The sequence below is a fragment of the Pinus tabuliformis genome, chromosome 1_2, assembly GCF_031772625.1.
Source record: "Pinus tabuliformis cultivar Carrire ecotype Pingquan chromosome 1_2, CPIR1, whole genome shotgun sequence".
NCBI lineage: Eukaryota > Viridiplantae > Streptophyta > Pinopsida > Pinales > Pinaceae > Pinus > Pinus tabuliformis.
In genome coordinates, this window is record NC_142298.1 from 300,785,887 (window position 1) to 300,799,956 (window position 14,070).

Here is a 14,070-nt window from a genome sequence, read left to right on the forward strand (position 1 = left end):
GACATCCTCAGCAGACTGTAACTGTTAACCAATAGAGCATATACTAGACTGGATCATATCAGACCCCTTTTCTGAGTCTGTCCCCACTGCTTTTTCACAAACTGACATATACGCGATTTTGCAGTGTGAAACTCGCGTATATACGTGTATTTCCTTCATGAAACTTGCGTATGAGAATTAGAACACTGAAGTTCTATACCTTCAACTCCCCCTGAGTCTGTTATGTCTGTGTTGTGCTGAGTACCCTGTGCTGTGCCACATCTTTCTGACTGAACTTCCTTCTTCTTCCATATCTTCAGGCATGTTGATGATTTCTTCTTATCATGAGCTTTGTTCCTGCAATCCTTTGCTCTATGTCCAAACTTGTTACATGCATAGCATCTTACATGTTTCATATTCCTCCTATAGCAATCAGTAGCTTTGTGGCCAAACATATTGCAAGAAAAGCAATATCCATTAAAGTACCTTGAATGTGATGATCTTTCTGCATGATGGTCTTGAAACCTTCTTCTTCTACATATGGCTGCAACATGTCCAAGATTATGACATACATAACATTCAACATTATTCATGGGAGGAGTAAAAGATTTTCTGAGGAGTCTCTTTCCTTGATTGTTGATGGAGTTGTCCTTTCATTTCCTTGTTGACCCTTTCAGATTTTGCATTAGAGATTCTTGTCTTACTTTGTGAACCAGATTCACCTTCAATAGACTCATGAAAACCAAGACCAGTTTTGATAGCAGGGGACCTTTGACTACTAAGAATATCATCCAAGATCTTAGTACTATCTTGAAATCGTAATAGTTTATCCTTTTCTTCTAATTTACTTTTCAAGATATTTACCTCAACTTGATGTTGTTCTTCTTTTTCAAGACATTGCTTCTTCAAGGTCTCTTCAGCTTTCCTTCCTTCATCCAGCTGATGCCTTAGTTTGAGGATCTCGTTTTCTTGCTCTTTATTCAGTGCTAGCAGCATTTGTCGAATTCTGGAGGCACATTCTAATAGATCTTCTAATCTGATGATTTCTTCTTTGAGGGCATTCTCCTTTTTGCTAGGTAGATCTTGCTGATCTATGGTTCGATCTGATGCTTCATTTGCTTGTCCATCTTCATTCTGAGGTGCTTCAGGATCTGAATTCTTGCTTCCACCCAACGGCAGGTTGTTATTGTTCCTTTGAGCTGTCTTCTTCTTCTGACGCGCTTTCTTTCCCATTGTTCTACGAATCTCTTTCAAGCGATCAAGCTTCTCTGAAGGACCGGCTCTGATACCAATTGTTGGAAATAATACTGAGAGGGGGGATGAATCAGTATTATCAGATCAATAAAACTTTTCAATTTCATGCTCAGAAACATATACGCGACTTCAGTTAAGTGAACCCGCGTGTACACGCTACTGTGTCTAAAGCAACTAGCGTATATCCAGAGATCTTATAATTCAGTTATCTTAATCTTCAGTAGATGCATCAGAACATTATTAAGCATATTAACAGTAAACAGGTGCAGTATAAGTTATAACAGAACAGAACATCACACAAGAGCCACACACATGAACACCATGATATAAGGTGGAAACCCAATGTGGGTGAAAACCACCTGCTGCAATTCGTCTCTTTCTTCTTTAATAAGAAACTTCTTTTACAATGTACTGGTGCAGTCCTTTACCAGCACGCAGGCTACAACCTGCAGAGGGCTACAACCCTCATAGCTCTTGTACTAGCCGATCCATTTACTAGTACGTAGGTGCCAACCCTACAGAAGGCTACAACCTTTACTCGTTTTTCCAGCTGCTCCTGGAAGGGAGCTACAACCCCCTTGGCTCTTGTACTGGCTGATATGTTTACCAGTACGTAGGTGCCGGCCTACGATCTTCCCGGGACCACGTTTCATACATTTTCATACTGGATCCATGAAACAATCACCATTGTAGAACAACCTGCATCATCAATCTCTGACTCACGCAATACTGAATCACTGAAACCCTGTCAAGAACACAGACAACATAACAACAACCAGATCCAACTCCATCTTCATACTTCACATTGTATACGCTACTTAGACAAACCCAACCTGCGTGTATACGCTCTTTTACCAAAGACAACCCGCGTATAGATCTGTAAATTCAAACTTAAAATTCCGCAGCTATATCAGACATCAAAACATACCCAGATCATAATAATAAACATGCGTCAGTAGATCTAGTCTATCCACAGTAAAACCATAAGAAGATAATCATTCCAAGCCTTGAGATCTCGTTCCATCATTCATCATCCTCCACATGAGTGAAACCTTGGTTCAGATCACCAACCCATAACCAGCACTTGGATCTCACACTACCTCAGATCTTCACAACTCACACACATTGCATATCTCTTTGCCTAATGATCTTCTCCTTATATAGCCTTAGGCCCTTCACAATACCACGGCCAAAACCATAGCAACACAATACCATCAACCTCGAAACTAGGGATCAACACGTCCGTCGAGACACCATGGTCCAAAACCATAGGCACAACTTCCAAGGAATAACTGCCACGGACCAAAGATACGTTTTCCACATACACGCTCTTTTACTGAAGCCAACCTGCGTGTACACGCGACTTGGGCTTAACGAACCTGCGTGTATGAACTTTCTTGACATGCTGTACTAAGATCTGTCCTCTGATTAAGTTGCCATCACCTGTACCAACCTCTGAGCACCTGTACCAACCTCTGAGTGAGTTGCCATCAAGGACAACACTTGAATCATAATGCCAACACAATCCTTGTTGAAACAAGACAGGAAGGGACCGTTTCTTCGTCGCCTGTACCAATTGGGTGAGTTCTCCTCTATATTTCAATCTAAATTTAACTCTTATCCTTCTAAGATAGAACTACTGATCGATATTTAGATTTTTAATGAATTTGCGGACCTTGATTGTGATTACAATCAAAGGTAACAAGCAGCTCCAAACCAGCAACAACCACAGCACTCAGTCTCTCTAGTGGCATCTGGACAGCCAGTTGGGTTAAAGAGCCAGCCATATCATATCAATCCACAGCAATTGTTTTTAACCCATAGTCCGTATCTGCAGCAGCGAGCAGCACAACAATCCCAGTTTTCACCTCAATCTGCTCATCAAGTATAGGGATTCCATCAGAAACAGCAAATGCAAAGATCAAATTCCCCACAAACATCTTTCAGTAATCCTCATCTCCGTCAACAGCAGGAGCTAGAGCAACAAATGCAGCCAGGTTCATCAACATCATCCAATTCTGGGACATTGTCGCTTGGCTCTCCAACATTAACGTTGGGTGGTGGCCCAACAAAGATTAATCGTGGTGGATCTCTTGGAGTGAATTACATGTACAGTATAGTGTCAAACATCAATCAGATAGCCCACATGCAGTTGTACCTTCTCAAGATACGAAAACATTTAGAAATGCATCTGAAATTTCTGCAGAGCAAAACAGTTGTATCCTCTGGTGTTAGAACTCACAACAGTGGATTGGCATCCAGTGTAAATGCAATGAAACATGCAAAATCCACTTCTATGAGTTCAACTGTTGTGCATTGACATTCTAGTCAAATGCCTCCAATTTCTATCCACCAGACTTTAGTCCCATTAGCGGCAGGACCTATTAGACCTGCAACTAGCACTCCACCTGGATTGCATGGGCAAGCTGCAACAAGCGTGGTGCAACCTTAATCCAACAATAGTCTCTGGTTTGAATCTTTGAGAACCTTCGCCATCCAGCTAACTTGTTGCTAGCAGTATTCAGAGCTGCTGTGCACGCACACGCATTTATAAAAGGGATGAACACCATGAGAGCCAAGTTAATCTAGACCAACCAGCAATAAATTGCATAGCACAGGAGAATTGGCTTATTTACATGTTTTCTTGTGATGTTAAAAGGTGCTCCATTAGACATTTGAAGCCCAATCACTAGTATGTCGAGAACCTTTTCTTTTTGATAGAATTTTTCGGATGAAACTGTGTTGGACAGGATTAAACATCCTCCACACAGTTTTATCTGAAATTTTCTATTAACTGTGGAACTATACACTCTCTCAACCTTTTCTTTTGCCATTTTGTATTATAATCTCCTGTTAACATTTATTGAGACAGGCCAGGCCTATTCATGAAATGTAGATTCATGTCCAGGAATATATTTTCATCATTTATGATGTATGAATGATTTATTTCTTCTTACAACAGGTATATATGTTTTTCAGTTAACAACTGACCATTGGGTTATTCTAGCCATTGACTTCAGAGGAGGCCAGGGTTTACCTTAAAAACCTGGAGTTCCATGAGTTGGGTCCAGCTTTTGTATATTACATTGACAAGGAATCTGTCAAGCTGTCTGAAAGAATCCAAATATTTAATCTTTGAAATTATATTTCATGGAGTGTAGTTATATGATCAACCAATGTTTTGGTAGTTTGATATGGTTGGATGTTCTGAGTGAAGTTAAATTTGCGGTTGCATTAATGGATCCCCAACGCTTGCCTGGTTTATAGTAACTTTGGGACTAATTTCAGAATTATTGCATATTGTCCAAATGGGTCTGTTACAATAAATAAGACCCATAGCTAAAGACTGTCTAATGGGTGATCAATTAAAGTTGGAGTTATGTCAAGCCAATGCGATTTAGTCCGACCGCGGTTTTCTCCCAGACCAAAGAAGATTTATTTTGTGGCGGGTAAGCGGACTGTAATGTATTCAGCTGATTCGATTCACTGTAGGCAGGGTTTGGTCCATGCACTTTAACAGTAATGTGTCCGAACCAGTGTGCATAGAACAAAAACTCCGGTCTGTAAAATTAAATGACAAATATTTCACGGCGCGTACTTCCTCGGTTATTTCACCACTTGCTTTGGCTTTATGGCTGACTGCTAGATGGTATGACTAACAAGCTTCCACAAGAGCAGCCGTAAATGAAACACAAAATAAGAATGAGTGTTTGTCAAACCTTCAGGAACAAAAACCACATCACATAAGTAATAATGAGTCTCTTATGAAACAGAAAAGTCTTGGAATTGTTTATACAAGGAAAAGCTGCAATAGGTTTTGCTGTAACATAGGAACATAGATCTAAATTACATTTTAGGTCCTATATTTGAAACAAAGGAAAGGAACAGTGGCTAAGGAGCAACAGATGCTAGAGAATTGGTTCAGAGATCTTCCTAAGAAGAAGTTTTATTCCTCAAAAAACACAAGATAGTTGGTCACAAAACAACAGAAACAAGAGAGTAGGAGGTTACATTCAATCTGCTACTGAATGCATCAAGAAAAATAAGTGGCACTCCCATTCTGGACCTTAGAAGATAAACAGTTGAAGATTTTGTCATCCAGGAGCTTGGTGGATATGGAGCTGAGAAGGTTGAATTACTCGTAGACTCTAATAAAACAACAACATGAAGAAATCTGTCAATCTCTCGTACACATCTGTTCAAAGACACTTTGGAGAATCCTCAAAACATGGGTGTGGGTCATTCTTTGGACAGCTAGATAGTGTGCCCAAATGGGGACATGGATGCTAATGTTGCAGGTTAACAAACAGTGCAGCTCAGGGTCCTGTGGGGAATCCTTCTTGGTCTGGTTCCTCTATCCTGAAGCAAGACAGGCGGTGGAAAGAGACGAAAACCCTCAGACAAAGACAATAAGGCAGAACAACAAATCAAGTAATGTCCACGAGAGAATGGACCTCTTGTCAAAGATGCAACAGAGAAACCACTCCCAAACTATGTAAACCCAAAAAAGGAACAGTATCAGAAGAAGCTGCTAATAATGCAGAATTGGTTTGGGTTTTTTTGAAATAAAAGATTTAAAACTGAAAGGAAAATTGGTACCAAAACAAGATGAGAACATGAAGTAACAATAAAAAGGCTTTGAGAACTCAGACAGTGATCCCTCAGACCACCTGGAACAAAAACAAATCACGTAAGCAATAATGATTCTCTTTTGAGAATATAGTGATTTAGATGGTAGAATAAAAAATAAGAGTCTTAGGACTTGCTTATAGACGCAAATTTTAATTGCAACAGTAGAACATATATTTAAATTAAATTTTAAATACTTTATTTTACATTAAGGAAAGGAACAGTAGCTATAGCTAAAGGTGCAACAGATGAAAGAATTGCTGGCAGTATTGTTGCATTCCGGCCTATGGTCTCAATTGCAAGTTGCAAAAAGTGGTTTGTACATTGCATATGCTCTGCCTATTATGTCCTGTATCACTCTTGCACGCAAAACTTTTGTGAAAGGTCCTTTTAGCCTTTGTAGTTTCGGCTTAATCACTAGTTGGGTTGCTGTTTTATGGGTTGTAATCTTCACTATCCTATTTATCTAGTTGTTGCATATCCGATTACAAAACATACTGTCAACTATATAATGGGGAATTTAGAATAAGGCTTACAATAGTATACAGGTAGATTTGGTTGGTTGGTTGGGTTGTTGAGATATTTTCTCAACAAACAATTTTCTTGTTTGGAATCTATTGGATCTTTTTCTTGTTTGGAATCTATTGAATCTCATAAACCCTGGTTTGATGAGCAATAGAAAAATTTGTTTGGAATATGTTGGATCTTTTTCTGGTTTGGAATCTATTGAATCTCACAAACCCTGGTTTGATGAGGAATAGAAAAATTAATTGTGTCCGCATCTCTGAGTTCTTTATTGGTATCAGAACCCTTTTGGGTTTAAATTCCGTACGGGAGGGGCCAGGGTCATCAGGGCTATATTGCTCACGGAGAGTAAGTAGTTATGATTTTATGTGTCTGTTTGTCCATCAAATCTGTAGAGAAACGAGTTGTTGCTGTGTATAAATTGCAGGCGGTGAGATCATAAACATTGATATAGGAATATAGCAGATGCGACCGAAAGCACGTGGTGATGCAAACTGTTGGCCAATTGCGATATGATAGGGACGGGACATTTCTTCCACGAGGCCATATTTCGTAATTGTTGGAGCAGGTACATAGATTAATTGTACAGTGAATTGCTTTAGTAATGATTCAAGGTCAATCCTGCTTGTCATAGATAGTTGCAAGGTAGCACAAGAGAGCTCATTGTCTTAAAACAAAGATACAGGAATCCCCATGGCCCTCGGTGGAGGCCATTGTTCCGATAACAATCATGTTTGCTTTACAGAGAAATGTGGTTCCGCCATCTTCATGCGAGGTTATCCCCAAATCTGAAGCAAGGGGTTGGATCCTGGACAATTATTGTAATCTGTTTTAGATCACTGTTCACGATTAACATGTAGTTGCCGAATTCGGCAATGGCTCTCGGATATCAGCCCCAGTCGTTTTGTCAGCGGGAGATTTACAGTTTTCTACAACTCCATATCATGTCATAAACCTTAGTATTTTGTCCTACCAAAGTGAAGCCACGATTTTAAGACTGTGATCAAGTTGTGTTTGGATTCATTGCAGAGTATCATGCATAGGTGCAGAAAATGTGGATGTTTCTATAGAATTTAGCGATTTTGTTTTGCGCCGTATTTATTTTGTATTGCAAAACTGAAGGTGCAGAACTAGTGTGGCATAATTCAAATTAGTGGTTCTTAGTGTTCGGAAACCCTTGAACATATCACTGAATTGATTGTATTTACATAGTGTTACAGTGTGTTGTTCTTGGTGCTTGGAAACCCTTGAACAATGACTACTGATTATAGCATGAGATCCTTGTGTGTTGGACCGATCGAGATGTATGATCAACGTCTCAACAAATTTAGTATTGAGCCTACCTTCCTAAAAATTGACAGATAGCCACAAGCAAAATATCTAACATATGGTGGTAGGTACATAGAGTGGTTCATTACTTGATAGCTTTTATCACAGAAGCCCCGACAAGCTGAGGATATCAATATTGTTGATCTTACAAATTCGTCAATGATGGTTGGAGACAATTGTACCTTAAATGAGGCAAGCGGGAACCTTGAAGATTGTGGTGGAGAAAAAGCGTGGTCCGTGAGATTTTAGAGTGGCTAGAAGTGGTAGTGAAGACCATATCAAACATATGTGACTTATATGTGAAATGTAATTTGTGATTCATGTAATGTTAATTTTGCAATGTAAGTGTTATTTCTAAGTCCCTCCCTTAACACTTACATTACAAAATTAACATTACATGAATCACAAATTACATTTTATGTATAAGTCACATATGTCTGATACGGTCTTCATTGGCAATTCTACTCACTCTGAAATCTCACGGACCAAGCTCTTTCTCCACCACAATCTTTGAGCTTCCCACTTGACTCATTTAAAGTACAACTGTCTCCGACCATCGTTGACGAACTTGTAAGATCAACAATATTGACATACTTGGCTCGTCGAGGCTTCCGCGATAAAAGTTGTCAAGTAATGAGCCACTCTATGGACCTACAAAAGTTGGCTTCTATGTGCAAGGTATTGGTTCAAGGTACCTGTGGCAAATATTAAAGTGTGAGAAATAAAATTGATGTTTCTTCTTGTCTTGAATTTATTTTTTTGTAAAAGAGAGTTGTCTGGAGCACTTGTTCATTGCTTTCTAGGTAAAAACTAGTAATGCTACCATGACAAAATGTTTTTATATCACAGAACATACTGTAATTTATATGGCCATTACAATGGAATCGTACTGGGCAGTCTCGCACTCTTCATCTTCTCTTACTATCAACTCAAAGATTTCCAGCAAAAGATATTCTTGGATGAGAAACTTGGACTTGAGTTTGAATGAAACTTGAATGTGATTGTTAAAGCACTGGTGAATATGAAAATTTTGATGGATTTAAATCCTGTACTTGAGTTCAAATGAAATTTCAACACGATTATTAAGTTCGTCAAGATGAAAAATCAATTACAGTTGTTTATTTTTTCATACATAAACGACAATACAATCTTCTACTATCTTAACTTTAAATTTGCAGTTTATACCAGTGCATTAGTCTTAGGGATAAATATTCGGTCAATGTTTACAATCTTAGTATTGTTAGCTGTTAAAATTATGTCCTCGGGTTATGTTATAGTTTCTAATACCCAAAGAGCATGCCCCCTCTTGCCCATAATTTTGTATAGGAACAAATGGAGGTCAGCTGAGAAAATCTTCAAATATTCCTAGTGTTAGCCTATGCAAAGGCAGTTGTGAGCCTTTGGAAGGTCATACACTGTCCACGGTTATTGCAAGATGTAATTAAATCAAAGTATATCCATCCCCTTTCCTTTGAAGATCGGATCACAGCCAGAACAAAGTCAGTAGAAGGAGCTTCTATAATTTAGAAAGCTCTTACTCTCGCTTTTCCCTGATAGGTCTGGCCAGAAAACGGAGAACATAGGTTGTCGAATGATCTAATTGGTATCCTCAGATTCAAAGGCATTGTGCCTTTAGCAGATGCTTCAGCTGAAGCTAATGCAAATTTCTGGAACCAGGGTTGGATGCAGGCAAGAGAATTGGATCTTGAAGGACATTTGGCAAAGTAATGAGACTCAAAGATGAATAGTTGTCTATTTGTTCTATAAAATTAAGGTTGCAAGAAGATGAACTTGTCTGGCCTCAAAAACCTACAAGGTTTATACAGTGTGCACTAGTTACAAAGCCATGCTCATAGCAGAGCCTCGAGAAGAGTGTTGGTACTGAATACCATTGTGGAAAATCCACTCCTTTGAAGGCCAAGTTATTCTTCTGGTTAGCTCTTAGAAACAAACCTCCCACTTGGGTTATATTACAAAAGAAAGCTTATTTGGGATCAGGTTATTGCATACTTTGAAAATCATGGGAGGAATCTGTTCAGCGTACTCTCTTTGATTGTATATTTGCCAAGGAAGTTTGGAAGGAGGCCTCCTCCTTAACAGGTACCTGGGCCTCTTGGAAAAATCCTACCTTACAGAAAGCTTTCAAAAGTGGATGGAGGAATCCTTATTGCTTCATCATAGAGCACTTCAAAGTACTTTTTGCTGGGCATTGTGGATCACAAGGAATCATATTCTCTTTGAGAACATGACTTACTCCCACTGGAAGTATTTTATAAAATCATATTTATATATGGACTTAAGCACATGCCTAGCACAAAGCCAACATGACATATTGGAATCCTGGAGACAGATCAATCTTATCCCTGGGGTAAGTCAAAGGAATCTGAGTCTATGTGGCATGGGTGATATTCTGTTTATTTCTCTGACTTTGAGATGCTCTTTCAAGGAGCACTTAAGTTTTAATAGCAATAATTAGGCAGAGCTGCATGCTCGAAAACTTATGTTGAAGTGTCGCAAATGGAAAAAATGTGGAAACGGGAGATGCTCTTCCACTATGTTTATAGGGAACACAATGCGAAGGTTGATGAGTTGTAAACCGTTGTTTTTTACCAGTGTGTGCGTTTTTGGTGGAGGAACTTAGAATGGAATGGAAATTTTCCGTCCATAAACTTGAGTGCTGCAGAACAGAACTTACTGCATAAGTGGCATCTGGACAGCTAGTTGGATTAAAGAGCTAGCCATATCATATCAATCAATGGAAATTGCTCTCTACCCATAGTTTGTATCTGCAGCAACAAGCAGTACAACGATCCTAGCTTTCACCTCAATCTGCTCATCAAGCATCGGGACTCCATCAGAAACAGCAAATGCAGGGATCAAATTCCCCACAAACATGTTTTAGTAATCCTCATTTAGTGATTTAGCAATCTATTGACATAAACCTTTCCAAGCGTGTGTCGTATATAGGTGTTTCTCTGATCAGCTACTGATTATTTGACTACTTTTGAGCAGATGTCTTGAATCAAGATCAGATAAATAGAGTTCAAATGTTACAAAATCCTGCTGATTTATGTACAACTGTTCAGAAAAGAAACCCTTTCAATGCTTCTTCTCCTCAGGCATCTTCTATCATCCTGTCTTCAGGAAGCCTGAAAAATTCAAGAGGCGATATGGCAGAAGGGATGAGCAGTCCAGGTGGACTAAACCTGTCTATGGCACTATCCTCTGGTGTTAGAACTCAGAACAGTGGATTGGCATCCACTGTAAATGCAATGCAACATGCAAAATCAACTTCTGTGAGTTCAACTGCTGTTCATTCTGGTCAAATGCGTCCAATTTCTATCCACCAGCCTTCAATCCCATTAACCGCAGGACCTATTAGCCCTGCAACTAGCACTCCACCTGGATTGCATTGGCAATCGACAACAAGGGTGGTGCAACCTTAATCTAACGATAGTCTCAGTTTGAATCTTTGAGAACCTTCGCCATCCAGCTAACTTGTTGCTAGTAGTATTCAGAGCTGTTGTGCAGGCACATGCATTTATTAAAAAGATGAACAACATCAGAGCCAGGTTAATCTAGACCAGCCAGTAGTAAATTGCATTGACAGGAGAATTGGCTTATTTGCATGTTTTCCTGTGATATTAAAGGGTGCCCCATTAGACATTTGAAGCCCAACTTGCCAGTATGTCAAGAACCTTTTCTTTTGTCATTTTGTATTATAGTCCCCTGTTAACATGTCTTGAGACACGTCTGTTCATGAAATATAGATTCAAGTCTAGGAATATATTTTCACCATTTCTGATGTATGAATGTTTTCCTCCTTACCACGCGTATATATGTTGGGAAGTTAGCAACTGGCTCTTGGGTTATTCTGGCCATTGACTTCAGAGGAGGATATGGTTTACCTAAAAACCTAGAGTTCCATAAGTTTGGTCCAGCTTTTGTATATTACATTGTACATTGACACAGAATCACTCGAGCTGTCCGAAAGAATTCAAATAATTAATCTTCAAAATTTTATTTCATGGAGTGTAGTTATATGATCAACCAATGTTTTGTATTTTGATATGGTTGGATATTCCGAGTGAAGTTAAAGTTGTGGTTTCATTAATGGATTGTAAAAGCTTGCCTAGTTTCTACTAACTTTGGGACTAATTTAGAGAGCTTTGAGTTTCATGTTTATCCCCAGTTATGTGCTTGACTTGTGAAATGTGCAGTTTGCACATTGTTGTTAGCACATCGTTTTTAACGGCCTAACAGGTTATTATTCTCTTTTCTTGGCATAATTGGATTCTTCATCCGTAAATAAGAGTATTTATTTCTGGCAACTGATGTTTTGGCCGAAATAATCCAAGAACATTTGGACTTGTATTGAGACGTAGCCTTTTGGTATTAAAAAGCAAGAGGTGATCAAAGCCCTTGCTCATAGTTACTTACCTGATCGCCACCACTGCAAGCAGAACCGCTCACAAATATCTGGTCAGACCACACTGTTGCGCAAGTAACAATATTCACTTCCCAAACATTCTCTTTACTATTATAAGACATCACTTGTTGCCTATGGAAAAAATACAAATTCCCAAACGCAACAACACACGACCTGGGGCATCCCCCAATACTCCACATGTTCTCCACTCTGCTCCAAACGCCTGTACTGGGATTGTTTACCTCCGCACTCCTCTCGAATCGACCCTGCGACTCTGTGGCATATCCACTTAGCACAGTGAATTTCCCATCCATAAAGACTCCCTGGCATTCGTCTCGCTCTTGGCTCATGGGAGGTAGAATTTCCCACTTGTCTTCTTCCACATCGTAAGCCTCTGCAGCCAACAGAGCGTTTTTATTATCATCATGTCCTCCGGCAACATAGATAAGCCGATAAGGGGAAACAGAGCAAGCGAAGAAGGATCGAACCCTGGGCATATCGGCTCCCCTGCATAGGACCGGGGGCTAGTCAGCATAGCCTCCCAGCTTCTACACACAGATTTGAGCTTCCCGAATTTGTGTATCTAAGTCATCATTTTTAGATATTTCATGGCTCACATAATGCAGATTCTGGCAAGCTTTTTGCATTTTATGCTTGCACTTAGTGTAGGCAGGCATTCATACTCTTAAAGTGCAAAACAAGATGGCTGTGCCCATTGATGATAATTGTGTAACAAGTTTTACTAAATAAGTGACCTGCAATTACAAGTCGTGCAATAAAGGTTTAGTATTGGCGTAATTTTCTAGGTTTTTTGGATGGTTATGTGAATACTGAAGGATCGTCTCATTCGAAACAGTGATACACAGTCACACTGAATGCTGTGTGTGTCAGGTCACTGCGACAACTGTGGGGGAAATTCCTATTTCCACCACTATAGAAAAGTTAATGCACCCTGACATGCAAGGGGAATAGTGGCTGCCTTGTTGTTAACATGCGAAAGTCAACTTTGAGGGAAATATAAATGCAAGGCAGTCACTATTCCCATTGCATGTCAGGGTGCATTAACTTTTCTATAGTAGTGGAAATAGGAGTTTCCCTACTGTGGGTGAAGTCATAAGCAGAGAAACCATGATGACTGAATCCAGTGTCAAATTGACAAGGTGGGACACTATTAAACATAGAGTTACTTTTAATAATATTAAACCTATATTGATATATAATTCAAAATCTTACACTAAATTTATATATAATTCAAAATATTTAATAACCATGTAAATTTTCATATAAAAGGAAAAACTATAATTTATTTTGTTTTTCAAATTGAAAAAACTAAATTTGTTTATATATTAATTTACTAAATATTTTATTTATAGAAATTTATCTTAAAATTCTATCTTTTTAGTTTTTTAATGGTTAAAAATTAATGATTAACAGACCATGTTTAAAATAAAAATGATTGGCTATTTTATATTTTATTTATATAAATAAGCCACATATCATTGTTATTTTTAATTCTTAACTAACGATGTTTAAAGTAAAAAAGCATTACCCTTTAAAAAATAGAAATAGTGGTGGCATCTCCTCATAAAAATGTCATAATGGCACCCATTCATTTTCGCATTTTTTATAATGAGCTTTGATATAGCATTTTTGAAGTTAAAATATTTTGCCTTTGAGCTTGAACCCGACAATCACAACATAGATCTTTTAACAAAAGTAGCCTTTTGATTTAGGTGACCTTGTGAAAAATTGGTGAAGAGAATTCTACAAATTTGTTAGAGGTGTTGGTTGGTCAGATTGCTAATTTTTATTTTGACACTGGCCAGGGCAAATAGGGGCATCGGAGACTGATAAGGATTCGGGCAACCTCTGGTATCCTAAACAGTTGCAGTGCCCCAACTAGCCATTGGTGTTCATAGCTACTG

The 14,070-nt window shown here is 38.8% G+C and overlaps 1 protein-coding gene across 1 annotated transcript; it reads right to left on the reverse strand.

The window, feature by feature from the left end:
- Positions 1-3,026: 3,026 nt before the first annotated feature.
- On the reverse strand, positions 3,027-12,642 carry LOC149205539 (F-box/kelch-repeat protein At2g44130-like). The gene is made up of 2 exons (XM_089397435.1): positions 12,157-12,642; positions 3,027-3,107 (listed from the first exon to the last, which is right to left on the reverse strand). The coding sequence occupies exons 1-2, from the start codon at positions 12,640-12,642 to the stop codon at positions 3,027-3,029; spliced, it is 567 nt and encodes a 188-aa protein (XP_089253561.1).
- Positions 12,643-14,070: the final 1,428 nt, after the last annotated feature.